The sequence below is a fragment of the Pygocentrus nattereri genome, chromosome 3, assembly GCF_015220715.1.
Source record: "Pygocentrus nattereri isolate fPygNat1 chromosome 3, fPygNat1.pri, whole genome shotgun sequence".
In the NCBI taxonomy this organism is placed as follows: Eukaryota; Metazoa; Chordata; class Actinopteri; order Characiformes; family Serrasalmidae; genus Pygocentrus; species Pygocentrus nattereri.
Window position 1 is genome coordinate 14927489 of NC_051213.1, and position 23962 is coordinate 14951450.

General features: G+C 37.9%; 1 protein-coding gene across 3 annotated transcripts in view; it reads right to left on the bottom strand.

Annotated features, from left to right (window-relative positions):
* col15a1a (collagen, type XV, alpha 1a) overlaps nt 1–23962 on the bottom strand; it is a 93681-nt gene that overhangs the window by 21231 nt on the left and 48488 nt on the right. Inside the window, exons 4-24 of one of the 3 annotated variants that reach the window (XM_017721393.2) lie at nt 20779–20853; nt 19024–19116; nt 17104–17230; nt 16116–16156; nt 15725–15919; nt 14035–14061; nt 13257–13319; nt 12716–12778; nt 12153–12209; nt 11818–11958; nt 11033–11185; nt 7977–8030; nt 7833–7868; nt 7564–7695; nt 7109–7174; nt 6961–6996; nt 6438–6479; nt 4907–4969; nt 3162–3197; nt 2970–3053; nt 1370–1435 (exon numbers count right to left, since the gene is read on the bottom strand). In XM_017721393.2, coding sequence (XP_017576882.1) covers nt 1370–1435; nt 2970–3053; nt 3162–3197; nt 4907–4969; nt 6438–6479; nt 6961–6996; nt 7109–7174; nt 7564–7695; nt 7833–7868; nt 7977–8030; nt 11033–11185; nt 11818–11958; nt 12153–12209; nt 12716–12778; nt 13257–13319; nt 14035–14061; nt 15725–15919; nt 16116–16156; nt 17104–17230; nt 19024–19116; nt 20779–20853 — 1650 coding nt within the window. Of the gene's footprint in view, nt 1–1369; nt 1436–2969; nt 3054–3161; nt 3198–4906; nt 4970–6437; nt 6480–6960; nt 6997–7108; nt 7178–7563; nt 7696–7832; nt 7869–7976; nt 8031–11032; nt 11186–11817; nt 11959–12152; nt 12210–12715; nt 12779–13256; nt 13320–14034; nt 14062–15724; nt 15920–16115; nt 16157–17103; nt 17231–19023; nt 19117–20778; nt 20854–23962 lie in introns of all 3 variants that reach the window. The other 2 variants (XM_017721392.2, XM_017721394.2) reach the window with 2 other exon arrangements.

Below are 23962 nucleotides of genomic sequence, written 5' to 3' on the forward strand. Positions count from 1 at the left end.
AAAACAACTGTTAAGAACTATCCATCAGTCACCAGTTCAGTACCTACCAGTCAACGAATTATATAATATTTAGGGGTGTAAAATGCGTGTTAATTCATGGTGAATTTAAACTTGATGCACTGAATAGTTTCCTACAGAATCAAAATCATGTTAAATATTTGTGAGGTCACAGATTTGCATCCCTAACTGAGAACATATAGCCTATGTGTTGAAAACTCAAAAAGCCTGCATGTAATGCGTAATGTATGGTTGTAAAATCATGCATAGCCTGAAAATCTAGCTGGTATCTTTTATTTAACAGCAAGAGTGGTTTGTTTAAAGCCTGTCATTCAATTCCAGATATTGTTCTACATAAATACTGTATTTAGGCAGGAAAGTGCAAACAAACTTTACATCATCTATTTCTTTTTCAATACAAAGTTATGTTGGGGGCCTGTTTACAGGATATCCAGGCTTTATATCTCATCTCTCAATGGAGTTCAAAAGATAAAAATGAATTGTAAAGACTGGAGACAAGATATAAACGACTCCACAGTGCATACAGAACAAAGAATCTTTATCTTAAATCAGACATGGGAACCTTTTGGCTTTTATACAAGGGAACAGGCAAACTAACCAATAACAACAAACAATACTAACCCAATATTTATTTAACTTATTAATACTTAGGCTACACAGACTAACATTAACTAGGGCTGAACATTGAATTGTATTTATATTAAAATCACAATTTGAAAGAGCTGCAATTGTAATTACATACTACATTATACCAACACCGTCTTAAAAATTTCAAGTGGTGAAATTTAACCAATATTACAGGACTTGTCAACTAGCAGTCTGTCACTGTACATTCTGCATTCAACACTCAAGCCATTGACATTATGAGGAAAAAAGAGCCTGGAGCTTAATGTATGGAACATAATCCCATTTAAACTGGAATATTAGTCCATTTGTCCCAAATTGTTCAGCCCTAGTACCAACACAATGTGAGACTGACATGGATATTTTATATTTTATAGATTTACTTTTGTCAACTTCAAAAAAATCTTTCAAAGGAATGGAAAAGCCATTAGTGACCATGCATGCTTCAGGGTGAGAGCCCATTTATCATCTATGATTATCAGCTGTAATTCCAGATCCATTATTCCAATATTATTTTCCTTTTCATCAGTGAAAATATATGCACCACTGATACACCACAGACCCCTAAACACAACACAAAACTGATGATGCAAGCCTGAGTTTTGTTCTCAAAAGTCTACAAAATGATGCTAGATGTGCATTAAATGCCTATTACACCACATTATTCAAGTGTCACAGACCTAAAAATGAATTCTGGAGATAACTCATGATAAACACGTTTACTCACCAATGGCCCCTGAGGTTCATAAGTCCCTGAGAAGTTGAAGAGGCCTTCTGTGTCATTCAGCATTAACTAGGAAGTGAACAACGCAGGTAAAAAGTTAACACTATTTAATTTAGGAAACAGTTGTGTGTGCTTACTGAGGTGTACAAGCAAGGGCTGTAAAAATGCACTGTGTATTGATCCAAAGATGAAGGTAGTTATTCCTCTAGTTAACCACACCCACTAAACCTAGCAATTAATAGATTAGATAGAAAAGTTGAATCAAGTGGGAGTCATCAAAAATGTGATGGACACTGGGCCGAATCCCTGCTCCTCCAGTGCCTCCAGTTACATATGTGTATTCAGTGTATTTGTTCAACTAATTCAGAATCCTAAATAACCTTTTATCATTTCCTAAAATAACTGAATCAGATCCTTGTGATGTCAGAGATGTATAGCCTTACTTAAACCATGCTAAATGTATTCATTCTCAGTGTTGGGAGTGACGCAGCATTGCAGTGTAAATTCTCGTAATCAGTTGTTTCTAACAAAGTAATATTGATGAGAGCCCATGCATTAAAAACATACATTTCCTCCATACAGATTACTGAGTCCTGTTTTTGTATGCAACTTTGATTGCGAATATAAGCAGCACAGCACAACTGCAGGAAGATATAAATTCAGTGAACAACAGTAGAAGCATCTAATCACACTAAAATGAAACTGATACATATAGAACCCCACGCTGAAGAAGAGAGCTACCCAGTCTCCCATGAACACACCTTTTTTCATTCAGGAACATCTTTATGCATTTTATATTTTACATAAATATTTTATTTGTATTCTGTTGTTTTTTTAAGTGTTTCTACTAGAGGGAGATTCACTTGAAAGAGGCCCCGAATATTCTGTTGTTACTCCCATTAGGATCAAGCAATCTGAACCAAATAAATATGGTACATACGTGCAATATGGTACATACGTGCATATGGTACATATGTGCAATCAATTGCATTACATGCAATGTGGAAACGGAAGTGATCTCCGTATTCTGCCAGAAACATGAAGGGGTACAGGGGTTTGCACCCAAAAGTTCCAAACAGAGGTTAAACGTCGCAATGGCTATTTGGCGCCTACCTTATTGCTCTGACACAGGGGCATCAAGGTTTGTTTGAAGCTCCATATACTGAGGAGCACATTGCATGTTGTTTTGTTCAGGTTGCTTCGTCCTACCAAGAGTTATTACAGAATATTTGCGGCCTCCTTCGAGTGAATCTCCCTGTAGTATGTTTCTGAGTGTTCAAAGAGAATTAGCTGTTCATGGTTTTAACCAAGCATAACTAATTGTGCCTTTTTCATAGTAAAGGCAGAGATACTGACAGAACTTTTGATTAACTCTTTCTAAATAAATGCCTGAAAAAGGGTTTTCCCTTGTCCTTTCTAGTTCATAAAGGTTTGTGTGGGCTTTAGAGAGTAACACAGAAGTAAAGTAATGTGCAGTGAGATTTCTTTTTCCAGGGAGAAATACCTAAAGTCATTTTATTGCTGTTTAAGAGAAGTAATCATTAATCTGCAATGTAGTACTCTTTTCTATTCCTAATTTCTATTCCAACACTGTTTAACTCACATCCTGAAGGCTGATGACAGGCCCTGGTGGTCCGGGCGGTCCGGGTGGACCAGGAAGGCCGACTCCATCTTGACCTCTTTCTCCCTGTATCCCAACACACAAACACAGACATTTCGTTTTACACATTCAGAGGCCTGTGACTGGCAGCCACAGAGTGTAACATTTGGGCTATGTATGCATTCAGGTACCCACCTTCAGACCCAGATCTCCTTGCTCACCTTTCTCTCCCTGAAAGAAAAACAAAAGGCATAGAAATATATTTGAATATTTAATACAGTACATCACTTTATCTTTGGGAAACAGGTGAAAATGCAGTATTAGTGTTAGATGTAAAAGTTCACTAAATTGCAAATAAATCCAGTAATGATTTCTTCTGCAGCCCTTTAAGTCCTGTACTGTAAAACCTAATATCTACAGGATGTTTTACCTAACATCTACAGAACATTTCTACTACAGGAAATTGTTACTTATGCTGAACAATGAATTATGGAGACCATAACTCATTTAATCTGAGAGTTGGATGTTCACTCCATGCACTAGTCCGGGTTTTAGTGTTTTCAGATTTATCAATAATATGTGATGTCTGCCACATACCTGAAATAGTCTTGTTGCCTATATGGAGCAGCCAGTTGTCTCAGCACAAGTGAAACATGTTCTAAGTGTTTTTTATTCAGCAGTTGAGCTGATGGTACGTTTAAAACATTTATAAACATTGGTTTATTAAAATAAGAGCTGAATGAGCTGATTTATCAGGTTCTCACATGCTGAGCATGGTTCTATGATGGCTGGACAATGCAGTGACTACTTCTGCACTCTGAGCTGAACGGTCAGCATTTGGCAAAATGATCCAGAGCAGTTTTAAATTAAGTTTTCGAGTGGCAAAATTTTTGTAAAGGCAGCCAATTTAAGTCATTGAGACGTAAATTCTGTGAGTTACAATCAATTACTTATGTTGTGAATGTCCAAATAATCATTTTAAGATATAAAACACACACACACACACACACATAAAATGTATACTTAAGTATATTTGTTCATATTCATTTCCTTAAACTTAAATGCTGTAGGTGATGGTTTCTCTTAAACTGTTTGATTTTACTTACTTCATTAAGCTTCACAGTGTAGGTATTAACCAAGTTAGTGTGACATACAAAAGTACTACATTCATTTGGGTGTTAGTAAGTTCCAAGCCTGTCTAACTAAATTGGACTGAAATGCCCACCAAGTTCTAGATATTCAGTAAGCGAAAAAGGTGAAGTACAATCTCCACAGTACTGTGTAATTATTTTGGATAAAAAGTATCAAATATTTGTAAGTTGTAAAAAGATTATACACAGATTAAGTTAAAACAGTCTTAAATGGCACATATCTGCCTATTATCATTAAACAAAATCTACACTGTTGAAGAAAACAATGATACTTTTAGTATAGTTTTACTGGGTTCTTCTATATATTTTGTGCCATCATTTTAGTCCGTATAACTACCTGATACTTGGTGGCATTTCTAATTTACTTTCCTGCATGAATGTGTGATATTATACTGAAATTTACTGTATGTTTGTATGTACCACCTTGTTACTCTAAATATTTATGAGATATTTTTCTATGATATGTTATTGATTTCACTGTAATTTAGTTTGTCATGTTACACAATATAATTATCTAGTACTTCACACTTGTACCTCACACTTACCTGGGTAATACCCAGAATTTAGGGGACCGTAAAACCTACAATCACAGTTTGGCTATCTTATTAATGTTATGACAGGTGGTCTGTGGATGAGACTGAAAAGCCACTCAATGGGGTACAATATGGTGTTAAATGCTATTAAAGCATCAAAATTGTATACTTTCTATTCATGCAGTCAAACTATTTGTGATACATGAAGGCTTTAACTGTTGAACTGAAGGGTTTAAACAGTTCATGAAATACTTACATTTCTTCCAGGAAGTCCAGGTGGTCCAGGTAACCCATCAGGTCCTCTGGGCCCAGGATCCCCCTACAGGTTGAAGGAAGAATGTCCGTCAGTTCACAGTATCTCAAACATGCATCCTGTGCTTTTCTTGTGGATTAAATTGATGTCAATTTTAGTAGCTGGCAGTCATATAAGGAAAACATGTTGACAAAATATTGAGTGGCAAAATATTGCATATAAAGGAAACACTGTGTATGCTCTGTGGGAACTCTAAAAATAGTGGGACATCTGTGTGTTGTGTGTGAAAATCTGGACTGTTCTGGTTTCTGGGATACTTTAGAGATGATTATACACACTACTTTCGTTTTCGATCAGGTGACATAAATGAGATGAAATGAAGAGCTTGTCAGGTCTTTGGTATTACATTACAACCGTCACCAGACTAAAGCACTGTGGGTCAGAAACAGTGTGCCCTCATATTAAGGTAGACTGCACATACATGAAGGAAGATGTGTGTGGTGAGTTCCACTGGCCACAACAGATGTGTAGTGGAGAAATTATTTGGTAAATTAAATCCTAATGGGAAGCAAATGGGTGGAAACAGCAGGCTTGCTCTGGCAACCCGGAATGGGAAACAGTGGGCCTCATTCATCATATGTGATCAAACGCAAGCTTATTGTAGGTTTGAGCATAAGAAGGAGCCAAATGAAAATCTTCTGTGAGATTTATCAAAGCTGTGCAGATCACTGAACGAGCAGGCAGCATAGCAAAGGCAGGTGTGCATTAATGGACACCGATATGTCTATTTACAGTCATATGTAAAAGTTTGGGTGCCCCTTGTAAAATTACATTTTATTGATTTTTTGAGAGAAAATCAATCTACAAAGAACACACTTCCATACATTTTGATGCACAACTTCTGTTTATTTGCTGAATTTGATATATTAGGAAAAATTAAGCATAAAATGAGGCCTGTGCAAAAGTTATGGCACATTTTACATTTTGTTTCTCTCTAATATGATAAAATAGACATTTTGCACTAAAATTAGCAGACAAAAAAATTCCATATTTAAGTGTGTTTGATGAGTGTGTTAGTGATTGTAAAATAATGAATTATTACACTCATATATCTGTATTATGACGATTCACAGTGAATTCCTTTTCCATTTAAATGTTCACTTAAGAATATCTGTTTTATGGAGTATGGTAACATAAGGTAATTTAAACATAAATATGGTAATATTTCAATGTTCACTCCCCAGCGCCTACAGTCCATATATGGACACTGTGCTGCAACGTTCGCCTGTGTTTAATTTATGTTATTTTACAGAAACCAACACATTTACCCCTTTATTCAGGCTTCAACAGTTTCCTCTGCCCACTCTCTCAGAGGTTATGAGGAGTGTTTCAGCTTGGTTTGCTTTTTGAATTGGGTACAATACTAGGCATCCAATCAGAACAGAGCACAATTGGGAAGGAACATTAGCAATACAAGACTGTTTATTTCTAAGTTATAAAAAATGGCAAATGGATATGCAAAAATGAATCTGACCTTTAATGAAGTTCCTGGAAGGCCATTCACACCATCTTTGCCCTGAAAAATACGAAAGGCAGTTAGCACTTAGCGCTGGCCAGAATAATTTAAATACACCTACAGTGGGAGCACTTTTTGCAAAAAGACACCAATATGCTCAGCAAGTTTGATAAATTAAAACTAGTACACTACCTCAAATATAGTACAGCAGATCTGTTTATTGTGACAAAATCACAATACATTTTCTTACTTAGTTAAGTTAGTACTCGGCTCAGGAGCTGATCTGCAACTACCACAAAATCAGCATATTTTAGTCAATTATTATTTTTAATATGCAACAGAAAGTGGAAATGGGCGATTTGACTGGATTTCTATGGGATGTGTGCACCACTCGCACGCAAATGAAAAAAAAACATGCTTTGACAGATTGAAGACAGACATCTAGAGCAGCATGGCCAAAATATTAATGCAAAAAAACATATATGGAGTCTATCAAATGCTTTTTTAGGCCAGTTGTATTATATATTGTATTTATACACACCTGTGGTCCTGGAGGGCCAGGTACACCTGGAAGACCCTGCATGGTAAGTAAGAGAACATTTGAAGCTGCGTTTATTTTTATAAACATCAAACTTTACAAATTCCAGGCAAGAATAAAGAGTTCACCCAGCTATGGTAAAATAACTCACAGGTGGCCCTCTAGGGAGCATGGTCCCAAAACCACTGCCTCCATCCACTCCAGAACCCTCAGAATCCTGCTTTACACACACACACACACACACACACACATGAATGTAAAATGCCTTGTCTCTGGCCATGATGCATTCATTAATTACATGCCATAATTTTGGTTTAGGCAAAGTTAGACGTAGTTCTGAGGCTGTGGCCAATCCAAGAATTGTTTCCTGCACATTTTTACGAATGTTCAAATGATGAAGGCACATTCAACAAGGAATGATTAATGAGCTGTCTTGAAAGCTAAATGTTGTGTTTTGAAGTGTCTGGGTTTGTTTGGCAGAGATGTTATTAAAAAAAGAAGAAAAGTGATAATGGTGGCCTCTGCTGGATCCTAGAAGTAACACATGGTATCTTCCAACATGTGACCATGGGATATATTTTAACTTAAGCCCGGTCTAAAATTTACCATGGCATCAAAACTGAAGCGTGCAGGCAGCCCTGGTGGCCCAGGAGGTCCTGGAGGGCCTTGCTGCCCCTTTGGGCCTTCAGGTCCTACAGGCCCTGGCAGTCCTGGAACACCTGGCTGGCCTGGGTCACCCTGAGAGAAAGAAAAAGCATTTAACAAAACTGTTTTGGACAGTCAATATATGTCACATCAGAGTAAAAGGTCAGTTAAATGCTTTACTATATGCAAATAGAGACAGTGAACTAAGAAGGATGGCATGCAGACATCACCTTTTGTCCTGCTAGTCCAGGCAACCCTGTCTCACCCTGTAATTAATAAAACCATCAGTTATATCTTATAATAATACAAAGGAACCATCACAAAACAGGATTAACATGAATTAGTCCAGGACTCAACTGTCATGTACATTTTACCTTATCGCCTTTTGGGCCCTCTTTTCCTGGTTCGCCATTCCTGCCATCAGCACCCTATGAGAGCCATCATAACAAGATCAGCACTTCCACTCATGCAAAGCTCGGGCCTTCACCAAGACCCTATCTGAAATGTGTCACTTTGCTGATATGGTATGATTCCAGTGAGCACTGCAATAAAGAGTGGAATTTAAGACACTGTTGTGCATAGTTAAAAAATAATTAGTATTTTTAAACTATTATTATTAACCATATTTTATTTTATTCATCAGATTTCGCCACCCAAAGATAAGCGAACAATGAGATGTGTAATACTCGGAGGCAGGTAGTCAAAGTCATTTTCCTTCACATAACCAATATCTGATCATTTAATTAATATAAATGACACAAATCTTTCCTTTTACTTTTTAGCAATGACATGTCTACAATAGATTAAAACTACTCCTAAACAGGGAAAATGTGTGTAGAATGTTTACATTAGCTTGTCAAAGACAACTAACAACAGTGAAAAATGAAAGCAGTTGTGGCCCTTTTTTAACTTATTTGGGTGTTTATAGCACTGAATGCTTGAAGGTAGTGGGATGTTCATGCTGAGCCGACACGGCTGTTTTGGGGTTATTTTAAGTTAAAGTTAAGTTATTTTTGCTGTTTCATTGTTTAAATAGCTTTTATATTACAATGTGATTGCCAAGGTGTTACTAGGTGGTTGTGAAAGTGTTGCTAGTTGATTTCTATGATTTCTGGGTAGCTGCTATGGTATTCCAAACCTGATATGCAGTTGCTATTGCTGCTTGCTAGGGCATTGCTAAGATGCTCATAGGTGGTATAGATCGGCATGGTGTAGTTAAGTGGTTGCTGTGGTATTTTAGATGGTTGCTAGGGTGTTCCCAAGAGATTGCTAAGATGTACAAGGTGACAGTTATTCATATTCAATCATATTCCAGAAGATTGATGGGATGTGCCTAAGCAGCTTATATTATTACACATGGTTAATAGGGTGTTACTGAGCAGTTGCTATGATATTTGAGATGGTTGCTAAGGTGTTACTAGGCAGTTGCTATAGAGTTTCAGGAGGTTGCTAAGTAATTTATATGTTATCCCAGGTGAGTGCTAGGGTGTTGCTATGTGGATGCTACAGTATTAGAATTGGTTGCCATGGTGTTGTTAGAACAATATACAGAGAGCAAAGGCCCAAAAGCCCAGTTTGGAATATTTTTAAAATATTCCAATTTTTCAAAAGACCAAAAGGTTTTTCATCATGAATGAAACAGATTTTTGCTTTTGCTTTTTACATTATCAGAAAAGTAAATAAAAGTATTTGCATTACTGCTTGAGATGTGACTGAGCAGTTAGTTGTAGTTTCAGTAGAATTTATTCATAAAAGGCAGCTTCCCCTCAATGACACACTAACGTTCATGTTCCTTGAGACATGTTTGGTTTCAGTAAGCTCAGCTCACACACACACCCACACACACTCACTGATCAGATTGCAGTGAAGCTCTTTCAGTTCCTTTTTCAGCACCAGGTTTGATCTTTTGATCAGTCTCCTCAACGTTCCTTCAGCTGACAGGTTTACAGTAGATTCAGCACTTTGTGGGCAAACATACATCTTACAAAAGCTTACAGGATTAAATCAGTATCTGATTGGCTTAAGAAAAGTTTCTCTCCTTTCCACTCCCTCTCACGAGAAGTAAAACATTTGGGAACAATTACTTTGATCTGGTCTGTTTTAACACTTGCAAAATATTAATATGCACATTACTTAACATGTAGCCCTTACATGTGCAGTATTTAAAGCACTTGTAATAACAGTTTCTGAGACAGTGTAAGCCCAAACTAAACATAAAAAGCAGTTCAACCTCAAATCTTTAAAGGAACTGCAGTAATAAATAGCAAACTAATCTCGTGCAAACTGGTGCTACTCTAAATTTTCATACTGAACAAACATAAAATCATCTGGATACACATCTTTTTACAAAAATGGGCAGAATATCTCTGCAGCAAGACAGCACAACCTCCTTCCCTCTAGGCAAACAGCCAAACACATTTTAAGATGTCAATCTGATACCCTCAATCATGAAGGGTCCATGGCCAGGCTTGGGAGTTAAGATGTCAAAACTATGTAAACATTCAACGGGCAGTTGCAGCCGGTGTGCCTGCTGAACAGACCACACAACTAGAATTTTCCTTAGCCACATTTAGAGAGAACTTGACAATAAGTGCACATGTACTTGTGCCTTTGTATTTGTCAGAGACAGCTGTAAGAAAAACTACTACACATGTCACATGAGTCACTGTAAAAACATCCAACAGGGAAAACTACACACAGTACTTAGTGGAGCTCTGGTCAATGTATCGCTAATTTGAGTGTTCCGCAAGGTCAAATTGGCAATCTTGAATCATGACAAACATAAAAAAGTATAAACCTTGTTCCCAGGCTTGCTAAGTGGGTTTTTTTTCTTAGAAAGCAAAGAACAGCTTGTTAAAGGCCCCATGTGCATTCTATTCTGGCCTCTCTATTGCTCTGATGAATCTATCCATTCAGACTCTGTGTCAGGCACTGAGATGGAACAGCTCTGGAGATGTTCTGTCATTGTGTAGCCTTTCTAGAAGACAGTCTAGCCTGGACAAACCCATGTTGACGATGTGTGTACTAATGCTAGGACTGCAATATATATGAAAATTAGATCAGTAACAATAGCCAATTTATGTTATGGTCAATACAGATACCAGTAACTGGCTATTTTATTGCAAATGCAATAAAATCAGTATATATTCATCCTTTCTTTATACTGTATATTCAGAAACTTCTATTTTGTTTCAGTTCCACTAATCCATACAAAACTGACATCACACACACACACACACACACACACACACACACACACACACACACACACACACACACACACACACACACACACGAGCAACAGATAGAAGCCAAAGCAGTTAGTCAACCACTGTTACTGTAAGATGCATGCGAGTGGAACATGTTGAGGGGAAATCCTGCCTTTCGTGGCCTTTGGCTTTAATTTAGCAGCCAGGACCAGACGCTATACCTCGGCCAAGTCTTTCTCTGAGCCAAGCTCAAATGCAGACCCAGCCCCAATTCCAGACTCAACATCAAATGCAGAACCAGCATCAATTCCAGAACCAGCATCAAATCCCGAATCAGCATCAAATCCAGAACCACTAAACCAGTCCTCAATTACCTGAAACACAGCGTTATTTCAGCTGAGACAGAGGGTCAACACAGCACTTATTCAACAGTGCAAACCCATGCTGACTCACCTTTATCAAAGCTGTCACTGCAATGTGTGAACTACGGTAAAAACATAGTGTGTAATGGTGTTTAGTAACTGTGGTAACTGTTGCCTACATTGATGTAGGTAATATTACCTAATGTTACCTACATTGATGACACTGCTAGGCTCATATCCAGAGCCACATTAAGCCTTTTTGTGGCCCTAGGCCATGAAAGATTTCAGGCCCTCTTTGGATGAAAACTTTGTATGTGCTCTACAGTCATATGCAACAGTTTCAGGTGACTGGAGTCAGTCCGAGCGTGAATTCAGGTGCAAATGTCTTTTCTGTTTGTCAGGTCACTACAGGCATACATCGCCTCTTTTAAATATTTACATAGTCTTTGAATTGAGGAGACATACATTTTATATAGAATGAGAGTAATGTAATGCAGTGTTGGGAGCAATGAAGAAAGGAGATGAAATTACACCACACAGGCTTAATATCAACAGCATATCAATAGCTAAGTTGAGGAACTTCAGCAAAGGTTTTAAACAAAGAGGTGTTATATTTTCCACACCCCATGCAGACGAATACTCACTGGAATTCCAGGTTTACCCATCTCCCCATCCTTCCCATCTTTTCCAGGTGCTCCTGGAGGCCCTGTTGGCCCTGGAGAGAGACCTACAGTGGAGCCAGGAGGGCCAGGCTTTCCTGGAGGCCCTGGAGGACCCGGTGGACCCTGGATAAGACACACCAAGGTAAATATTTACTAGGCCTGCAAGTCTTGAATTCTTTTCTTATCAGGTAGTATTTTCAAATTTACTTTAGTGTTTTGTTTTTGCATTATGTCTTGATAGGTTTATTTTATATTTACATTATGCAACTTTTTTGTCTTTTGATGCAAACTAATTTTTGAAGATAAAGAAAACTCACCCTGATGACTTCAGTGTCACCATCAAAGTCCTCAAATCCTGAGCCATCAATAGCATCCTGTGCAGAGACAAATATGACAATGATCTTACCTCAAGACACATACCAATATCAGTGACAATCCTCAATTAAAAAACAGCTGTCTAGATCTCCTGTGCCAAATACAAAGCCTGCAGGCTACGTCAGGCCCGTGGCACAATCCTATACAACCCGCTATGCTTTATATTGATATTAGACCCTTTCACAATGCGCTGTGCTATAATTCCCAGCATGCACGCAAAGTAACATGCACTACCAGAAAAGGTGCCAGGTGTCTATATACATATAAAATTAATTTTGAATAGTTCCAGTATTAATGTAATATTTCAAAGTTGACTTTATTTGAACATATCAGCTTGAACAACTTTGGTGTTTTGAGGGTAAGTACAGAGTGTTATATTTTGAGGGTTAGTATAAAACATCAGTGGTCTGTGTATCTATCTGATGTAAAAGCCAAGGTTACTGTTTAGACTCCCTTTGTCACAGACTTGCCTGATATCTGGCCTTAGACAAGATCAAGAACGTACCACATATCGCCCTGGTGGTCCAGGAGGTCCAGGAAGCCCAGGCAGGCCAACTCCAGGATCACCCTAAAATCAAACCTTATCAGTACATTGGCTTTTCCCATTTAAACCTTAAAAATCTCCATCATCACTGGAAATAACAAAAGCATGGTTTAACATGATTTTAACTATTTTCTACAAAATTTGAAAAGTATAGAAATTCTGATGAACATGTGAATTCTAACATCTCAATCGATACAATTTATTTTCATAACTAGAAGAGATGTTTCATCATGATTTGGATTTGAAGAAGTTGTTTTTACTGTGTATGGTCGTGTTTTGTAAGAAGAAAACCATCCTTTACAGTGTTCACTCAAACTTGTCAATGCAGAATGCTTGAATGTAAATATAATTCATTGTGCAAATAACTATGTAATAAGCTGTGCAATAAAACAGTACAAACAGCTTCTAAGTGTTGTATGGTTATAGTTGGAACATCACCATGCCATGATATAGCGCATGGCCATGATCAAATGTATAAAGTGTATAGTGTGGTTGTTTTTACCTTTTCACCTTTGAGGCCTGGATCACCTGGTAAGCCTGGAAATCCTTGAGTTCCAGTTTCACCCTGCAGGGAAATAGAAAGATATATGTTTAAATATTACACAATTTAATTCCACTGAGCAGTTCAACACCACACAGATGTACCCCACATGTGAGAAGTGAACCTCTTGTTTTGAAAAGGGAGAAAGGCAGGTCACAGTGCTGGTTTCAGTTTAATCAGGCACACAGGTGTGGAGGCAGGTGCTGCTATTAACTCCCAATCAAACCTACACGCAGATGAAATGCTCTGAGACCACCACTGAAGCCTTGCTTGCATTTCTGTGTCTGCTGTTTGGTTATACTTTACTCTCCAATCAACCAGCCATGCCTGACCAATAATGGGGCTGCATCCAGAGTTATTCTGCTCCCCTCATTTCACAAAACATTTCCATGCAATTTCACTCTTTTTTGGCTTGGAAGTTAGCTCTGCTGCACATGTGTGGAACTATATGTGAAGTTGGAGTTGGTTTAGTTGGTATGGTGCAAGTAAACACAGTTTATTTGATAGTGCACAGAGTAATGCATATATGTCCTCATATTCTGGCGATCAAAAGTTGGTGAAAGTGGTAAAAATATCATGGTGGTAAAACTTTGGTGGAACTCTGTTCTTACACAGCTGTAATGACTCAGTCACAGCCTGGCACCCCATACCTCATATTTTTTTCTAAACATAAACACAATCACGTACAAACACAACACTGACATCACAAGACAGGAATAAGAGATCAAATAATACTCACCGGTGCTCCGTCATTTCCACGGCTGCCCTGAAAAACAAACAATTTTCACATTAATTCTAAATTGAAAATGAACAGACTGATAAACACAATCTAGGACATAATGAGGCATGCTGAAAAGTACAGATTTGAGAACAATGAGAAGAAGTGCTGTTTGTTTCTGTTGCTGTGCTGCTCAGTGCAGACCAGTTGAAACAACTTTAGGTGCAGTGGATTAACAATGAAAATATCAGCCATGTGGAAGTGTCTCCCAGTTTCTATAAGGGACATTAGACAAGCGAGTTATAATCTCTGTTCATTCTAAGCATTAAGAGGGTTAAAACATGCAGGAATTTCTAGGTTACAGGTTTAAAACCATTTGAAAACATAGCTTCCTGTTCACTATGCAGACTACAGCAAAACAACAGAAGCAGAAAGGAAAGTCCCAGCTAGCATAAACTGACAGCTGGATAGACAAAAGAATTCACAACAATGCACAACAATGCAAAATAAACAAAATAATAATAGAATTATTTGCCTTGGACAAACAACCATTCTCTGCCTTAGTGTAGCCTATATACTGTATTAATTTTAGTAAAATAATTTTATATAGAACTGGTTTAATTTGTTAAATGTGCCAAATGTGTCCTAAATTTCAGTTTCAGTTTCTGCCAAGAATTTTGGTGCCTCATTAATAATTAAATTAGGTTAATAAAGCAATCTATTTTTTGGAATGTGTCAGAGGAGATCCGCTATGACAAGAGTCTAAAGGCCTAAAATTTGAAGAAGATACTGCACATCTGTTACTTAATATAAACAGGTGCAATGGAGGATATGGCTAATTGTTACTGTCTCAGTACGTGGACATTAATGCAAGTAATTGTGTAACACCACAACACACTGCTAACATTGCTGCCAACAAATTCTTGCTGAGAACGAAACAGCTGAGCTAAACCCAGTTTTACATCATGAAGCAACATGGGATTGGCAAACCCACTATCAAACAGTTAAAAAGAAAGATCTACTTTACAAGGTAATGACAAGCTCTTAAATGAGATGAATGCCCTCTGATCAACGAAACAAAACCAGGCTTAATCCTTGTATGACTCTCAAAACAACAGACTGCTCAAAAACTTTTAAGTTTGTTGATGACTGAGCTGCCAAATGAGCCAGTGAAGCAGAAGAGATGGGTGTTATGAATAGAGCAGAAAAGGTTTAATCATCTGCCAAAGACTCCAGCATGTTTGGTGAAAAGCTAAGCAGAAACAGTCAGATGTGGTGTGGCATGATAGCAGTACTAAGACAATGTGGTAAGATACAAGAAAGCATCATTTCTGCACCTCAGATTTACGAGAACAAGCTGCATTTACTGGAAGAGAGACATTTTTAACACAACAACGATTTGAATGGGTGTCAATTTATTTTGTGATGTGCTTCGTTTTAATATCTCTTAACTCCCTTAAAACACTGGGCCTCATTCACCAACTGTTCATAAGACGAAATTTCTTATGGAAACCCACTTATGCAGTTTACAAGAAGCTTCTGAGATTTACCAATGTTTTCCTATTTGGAATTTGTTGTTAGGTACAGGATCTATACACACTCAGGTGTACAAAAGATTTTTTATTAGGACACATTTAAGGTAAATATAAGTGAATGAGGCCTATTTTCACAATAAGTAGGGCAGTTCAAATCAAGGTTACAGTGCACTTACAGGCAGGCCATCCTTCCCTGGAGCTCCAGGAGGTCCTGGTGGTCCCTGAGGGCCCCAGGGACCTGGCTGTCCAAACCAAGCTGAGTTGTCTCCTCTTGGGCTTGATGGGCTTGATGTGCCTGGTGGTCCTGGACGTCCTGGAGGTCCAGGATCTCCTTTCTCTCCTTTCTGGCCTGGGATCATCAGTGGATATTCCTGTTCATGAGCAAAGGAGAAACCAAATAATGGACTCCATACATGCAAAAAAAGCAGACAGCACTAGTTTCTAGACTGACACAGCAAAATTACATTAATGTGACAATATAAATTGAAAAATACGGTTTCTGTTGCACATGAAATAAATTAACACAACAATAACTGTAAGTCATAATAACAGAGTGTTTCTCCTTACGTCGCCTTCTTCATATACGGCTTCCTCTGTCCTGGTTGGCTCTGTGCGTTCAAACAAAAACAAAGAATAATGTAATCTCTTAACAGACTTGAACGGGAAGTGCTTAATTTAATAGCTGTTATACAACAGGCTTGCACACAAACAAGAAATGAATAAAGTCACTGAGCCACAGCAGCTAAACAAGAAGCAGTCAAGGTAGCATCGAGACATTATTATTGAAGCCTACAACAAGCTAATTTATATAATAAACAATGCCAATCCAATCCAAAATTCACTCAATGCTAATCAGAACTAGAACCAAATTGTAATCCAAACTCATGCTCAATGTCACCAATTGTACACCAAATTGATGCCCAAAACTAAAGCCTTTCTACCTCTACCTATTTTATAATAAATATTTTCATTCAAGTCAAAAGAATAAATGCTGACCAAATCAAAATATTCTCTCCAGGCATTAAAATTACCAAACAAAATGTAGCTATAGTAGCACTTTAGCTTCCCCTTCTGGATAAATAAAGAACTACATCTCATGCAAACATTGAGCCTTGTTCACCAATATCTTCCTAAGTCTTTTCTTAAATGTGTTCTTTAGAAAGGCCCTAAGAAAAAGTCTACAACACATTCATGGCGTGTCCTTTAAATGTAGGATTGATCTCGAGGGTGTACAGATTCTGTTCTTACCTAAGAACAAATCCCCAATAAGAAAACACTGGTGAATGTCAGATTCTTTGCCAAAAATGCTTAAGAAGAAGATTCCTCTTAAAACCAGTTGGTGAGTAAGGCCCATTAAGCCTCTCATCTAAACAAAAGGTCATACATACAACGAATATTTAAACTCTAAACAATGTCTCCAGTACATCACTTTCATTTGTCCAGGTTTCCTTTAACTACAGGTTCTTGGACAATTTGCTCAATTAGTGAATGTAGCTGTAGAAAACTTGAGCAGTTCTTTACATGCCACTTTATGCTTAAAGATGAGCTAACTCACTCTTCTCGGGGATGATCTCGATCTCCTGACCAGAGGACCCCTCCTCCAGGTCCTCGTCATCAAGTGGAGCTTCAGAGGATGCTTCAGTAGGGGGCGCTCTGACAGGAATAGTCTCGTCTTCCTCAGGCTGTGAGAGGAAGAGCAGAAAACTTGTTTGATCAAATGAATCTTTGAGGCACTGATCAAAAGATTGCACTGCGTCTTTAAAAAATGTGCTCGATCTTAACCAATGACAACATAAATAACTGCTTTATTTTGCTCTGAATCCATAATGCACTCAGAGAGTCTTTCCAGTGCAAGTATGATATGCTATTTGTTAGATCTAACAATGCCAATGTGCATAGGTGTCGACCTCCAGAGACAGGAGCTCTTTACATCATCCACACTGTATCACCCAAACTGTAAGCAATGCAGCCCTATTTCCAGAAGTTATGCCTTAATGTCTGCTAAGTTGTTTTATTGACAATCAGTCTCTGTAACTCTTGATCTAAACATACTTTATACAGACCCAGGAAGGTGTATTCATGAGCCTTCTTGCTCTGCTTTTTAACTGACATATTGATTCTTGCTTTTGTGTTAGGGTTTGCTCATTGGAGCCTAGACTCACTAAAGTCCAGTTTAAAGCTGCACTATGTAAAATGACCTTGTTAAAACTGAAAGAAGTACCATTACAGAGTCAACAGAATAAAAATATGCCTTGGCAAGTCAATGCCCTGAACAAGTTCCGCTGTAAAGCCTGAAATTGTTGGATTTTGTGGGAATTTTTCAGACCACACCATACATCTTCTACACAATATCACATGCAGAGGCTCAGAAAGAAGTTCTGGCTTGATGTTTAGGTCTCAAGTTTTCTTTGAATACTCTTTAAATTTGCTCGCAAACATCAGATTCATCCACTCAGAGAAAGGGTCCACAACACAACCAGTGTTACAAACTGCACATTGTACGCTTTTAAACATTTTTCCAAATCTCACATAGAGCAGCTTTAAAAAAAGTGCCGTATAGATTGTAACTATTGTAACTGTGCTATTATTTTAGCTGAACCATGATGTCTTATCTTTCCAAGGTTTTGCTAATCTTCCCACATAAAGCACTTGCAGGTTTTATATCTAAAAGCAAAAGTGCTGCATGAATAAAGATTATAGTTAAGCAGTCATTTTGATCTTTGTCTTGCTTTGGCCTCCAGTAGACCACACAGCAGCAAAGCACAGGAACATAGTCACCGAAGCTGGAGCAGACAACTCACTGCGTGTGTGTGTGTGTGTGTGTGTGTGTGTGTGTGTTTAGTGGAAGATGTAGGATATGGGAAGGTGTCAGTATGTGTGTGTATTTCTGTTCTAAGTCAAACTGCTGTTTGAAGTGGAGCTCATCCCAGCATCAAAGCAAATCTGCTGAAGGTCAAATTTAAGTATTCATCAAATATATATTTCCAAGAAAATCACTTTAATGGAGAAGTATTTGTACTGGTGAAATGCCAATGTTATCACAATGCTTTGGCTCCCAGGATGCCTTCAAAGACTTTCACATCAGAGTCATTCAAGGACAAGGCAGACTTCTGAGGTCAGGACGCTGATAGCGAGTGAATTCTGTGCTCTTATCTTTAAAGGCAGACTGCGGAGCTATTAAGAAACGCAGAATGTCTCAATGTGTCAGAAAGAGCTCTTTCAGTGAAGGAAATGTTTTCCTTCTGACACTCCAGCAGTCTGAGCGCTGGCACGCTCGATAGAGTTTCAGCACGACCCACTGAGAGCGCGGCCAAGCAGAGTGTGTGAGCCTGTGTGAGTGAAAGTGTGTGTGCAGGCTCACAGTAACTGTCTGTTCTGGTTGTAAGACGGAACTGTTTAAATGTTATGATGTCTCTGCGGTTTTTCAGCCAAGATGGCTGAGCTCAGATATGTGAACATGTGTGTTGCTGCTCACCACGGGGTATTTTCTCTCCTCCACGACTTTCTTCACTTCGTCCGTCGTCTCTGTGTCGTCATATACATCATCCCCACTGCCATACCCGGACGCCTGTAATAATCAACATGAATTGGAAACCATGCTGCATTTCTCTTCTTCACTGTGATGTATTTCTGAGTGAAATGCAGTATTGTGGGGGGTCTCTGTGCTAGCTGAGCGTTTTTCTTGGTGATTGGTGTGGGTGGTAGAAAAAAGGATAGCACACTGTCATTAGTTAATACTATTTTTCCCACTTGCTGACACATAGCAATAAAAATCAGAAGGCATTTCAGAGGTGGACAAAATAACTAGACAAAACAAGAACCATGTCTTTTAACTGATATGATGAACTTTAGTTAATATAGCTAGAGACATGAACTAACAAAGCAAAAAAGACATTTTTAATTTCAGGTTGACTTGAACTAGATGCCCTGGCTTTCATTCATCACCCCAATAACTCAAGAATAACTATTTTGCATTGTTTTACTGTAATTTTACTGTAATTACTGGATAATAAACATCACAACGTAATATGCTTGGAAACGTATGAGGTTGACGGATATACACTGCCTGTGTAAACTGTAGTGATGTTTACTGATGTTTTTGAAAATGTTTTTAATGAAGAAATATGTTTTTTTTGCTGATTTATAAAGACTTAAAGGGATTAAATCTAAAAGTTTAACATACTTCAGTGGTTTAGAGCAAACAACATCATTTAGAGTGGTTTAATGTGAAGTGGTTCATTGCAGAGAAGCTTACTGGCTCATGATTTATGTACAATGCAGCTGCAAGAGAACATGGCACAATTATGTTCACAAATTAAAGGCATTGAAAACATACCCTTTACCACCACAGTGACAGTTGCTCTTTTCCCTCGATATCTCTCTATAACCATTTTACGCAATCATTTTCTGTGAGGGCTTTTAGGAGCATTAAAAGCTAAACGTCTGGTTTATGTCACAGTTGTTGTGAACAATTCTGGCATGCATTAAATGGCCCTTTCATTTTTTGTTGTATGAGATGTGTGGTGTTGGAAGTGGGCTTACATGTGCAATAAATACCAGTACAATATCATCCTTAGCACCACCTTTATTAGAGAAAAATATAATCTAATTAACCTATTCATAAAAAAGTTCTTTCTTCCATTAGGTGATATACTTAAGTCTCTTCCAGTTACAACTGGATATGCAGCTATCCTCACTGTATGAGCTGGTTTTTAATATGAATTCCCTGAAATGCCATATGAAAAGCTTTAGTAAAATATAGGAAATGTAACTGAATATTTGGAATGTTTTTAATATTTGAAACAATTCATTTTTTCATAGTCACTTGTCATGTCCAGTGGCAAACCCAAACTCAAAAACATTATCCAGAGATGCTCAGCTTTAACCAGTAGGGGGAGCCACAACCCCATTTTGGACTCCTCTGTGGTACTAAAAGAACAGCAAAACCTCATCACTGCACCCACTCCAGCACTTTCCCTGCTCTAATGCATCTGATTCCACTCATCAGTCAATTATCTCTTCATATATCGTGCTGGTTCATGCTTTAGTTTTTATAGGCAAACAGAGTGAACTCATAAGGATTTTAATAGGAACTTATGGGAGACATTTCCACACTGTCATATTGGACTTTCATGTTAGCAGTTCAAAGCTCTGGAGGCAAATCAAAGAGGGAAGAAGTGGATGTGAGAGAGGACACAGAAAAAACAGAGCCGTCCCACAGGACACTCACATAGGGGTCATCCTCCTCACACTGCTCATCAGGGGCCCGGGGGTCTGGAGTCAGCATCAACTGCTGGATAGATCCCTGTATAGAGAGAGAGAGAGAGAGAGAGAGAGAGAGGCAGAGAGAGACAGAGAGATGCAGAGAGAGGGAAAGGAGAGACAGAGAGAGAGAGAGAGAGAGAGAGAGAGAGAGAGAGAGAGAGAGAGAGGAAGGAAGAGCAGAAGGAGAGATAGAGAGAGAGAGAAGTGTAAAAGGAGAGAGAGAGAAAAGAGAAAAAGAGAGGCAAAGGAAGGGCAGAAGTAGAGAGAAAAAGACAGAGAGAGCAAAGAGAGAGAGAGAGAGAGAGAGATCAAACAAGAGAGAAATAAGAAAAAAGAGAATACAACAAAATTAAGAGTGAGTAGTATGAAAGATAGAAGACAGAGAGGGAGAAAGGAATAGAGGAGAGACATGGAGAGAGAACAAAGATGAGATGAGAGAGACAGAGATTAAAGGAGGACAGAGGGAGAATGCAGGACAGGGAAAGAGTGAGAGAGGAAAATGAAAAGAAAAACGAGAGACAGACAGACAGAGTATTATGAAAATGAGTTTATGCAACCAATTTTGAAGAAATAGCTTTATGCACATTTTTTCCAGATAAAAAAAAAACAACACCTCAACTCACAAACATGACCCGCACTTAAATACAAATCAAAAACATTCCAACATTCCCCCAACAATGTGTCAACTATTAAGCTCATTCAACACAAGCTGAAAAACAGCTTAAGGGAGACACAGAGAGCTTCACACAACATTTTGCTACGCTCTCCTTTTCCTTTTGGCTTTTCCTTGAAGTTCTAGGCCATTAAATCCCTCACGCTGCTAGACTTTGACTTTGTGCCACCTGCACAGTCAACAGCTGAGAAGCTCTCGGTGCCTCCCTGCACAGAGGAGTTCATCCAAACTCACAGGGCGGAGTTGGCAGATTATTTGTACACAGCATCCAGAGGACTAACACCTGTTTTCCATTCACTGAATCCTTTTAAAAGCTTGGAGAGAGACAGAGTGTGATGCAGAGAGAGACAGAGAGAGTCTGCCTGCAAACAAGGGTAAGCTAAATTAGCTCCACATGTCTGAGTAGTAAACAAACCTTAGAGAGGAACCAACGGGCGCTCCAAGCAAATTTCACTCATCTATTTACATGCAGTGCCATCTTCACTGACGTGACAAAAGGCGAGAAGACAGCGTTACATTAACCACAGCTAAATCATCCGGGTTACTTGCATCGGGAATGAATTTTCTAATTAGACATGTAGTTCACAACACAAGGACACTCGGAGAGTAGAACTGGACATTGGGAGGTGTTCTCAGCTTAGAGAATTTTAACCTCTCATACTCAGAGCCTGTATGTGGGTCCACACTTCAACCCCTAACTACAACAAAGCTTATAAAGTATTTAATGATGAGTATTTATAGCATAAATAACAGGTCTTCAACTGGGGAAATAGGATTCATTTTTAAATGGCTCCTATCCTACATTTGCCTTTTTCTATGTTATTTTTCCCTCTTGAGGTCTTCTCTTAAATTTAATGTGGCTGTATCTACCAAAAACAGTCATAATTCTTCTTCGTATGACTGTTTTCCAACGTCTCTTTATCCCTTAGAATTAAATAGTCTGTTTTTCTTACTGTGCATTTAAGACCAACATATCGCTGCTGTTGTTTTTCTGCCTGCTGCTCTTTACATTGTGAGTAAATTTCATGAAGAATGCACCAAATGAAATGGACCAGAATGACTTGGAAAGAAGTCCAGTTCCATTGACTTACATTAAAAGTAAAGTATGTTTTATTCCATCTCTGGTAAGGTTATTATTTTGGAGATATGAGGTTTTGTTCCAATAGCAGCAATATGTAAACGACCTGTGTTCTGGTTCGCTGCTCTGTATTGAATTACATTCCAAAAGCAGTCCAGGCTGAAACATTCCTTAGGGCTCCTTAGTGTCCATGCACTCAAAAAAAATGATTTATGGCGATCATAAACACATTTTAAATATTTACATTTTAAATATTTAAATATTTTACATAACACTTATTTAAAAAACATAAAAATATACTTTACTTATGTATATTCATTAGAAGCAACCCAATTTGGATAAATCCAAAACGGATTTAAATGAACTGTATAAGACCTTTTAGATATTTCCATTAAAACTTATTAGGAGACGCATCATCAACCAGGAAATTGCTTCAGCTGGCACGGTGGACATGAAATAGCTTTTTTTATTTTTAGAATCTCCTGCCATCCTTTGTTATACAGCGCAACTGCAATGAAACAGTGATGCATATTAACTTAATTTGTGTTTTTAATGTTTTTGACCAAATATTAATGTTTCATTTCGCCTATTTTGAGAGATACTCTGGACAACACCAGCGAACTAGCTAGCTAGCATCCTTGCCAGGTCCGCTGCCATGTTAACGGGTATAAAACGTAGATTAAATAAACAGTGGCAGTCATTTATTGTGAAGTGCAGTATATAAAGATGTATTCCATTAATATTCAAATCAACAGTTCAAGGTTTTTGTAACTGAGGTGACCTCGACAAATTAGAGTGGCATGAAGTGACTGATAGCGTTAGCTGCTAACTGGCACGATGGTTAGCACGAGAGCTGCGCCTCAATAGGAATGTTGTGCGCATAAACATTTGCTTTAATTAGTAGTTTAAACTGCGAGTGAACAGAAATTCTAAAGCAGGGAATTTGATCACATCGGAAATCCATAAAGTTATGTTTATTTCCTTCACATTAGACTTTCAAGTTTACATGTGTTTAAAAATGAACTTCAGTAAATTCTGTTTAATACAGTTTGGATTACAATAACTGTTTGTGAATTTAACATGTTTTGTCATTTAATACATTTATGCAGTCTAAGTAATTGTGCTGTGAATACAGAAGGTACTATAAACTCTTTAGAAATACATACGTGTCATGTAAAAGAATTACATAAATTCTTCTACATATAATACTAATATAAATATAAGTACTAATACACTATAATACTACAATATACTATAATACTAATATACACTTCTAATATAAATGTTATTTTATTTATTCAGGTTTATTGAACATGATGGAGAAACAATTTATAATACCGTTTTACATTGGATTTATTTAAATTGAATGGCAAATTGACGTGTAATTAAAATACATAA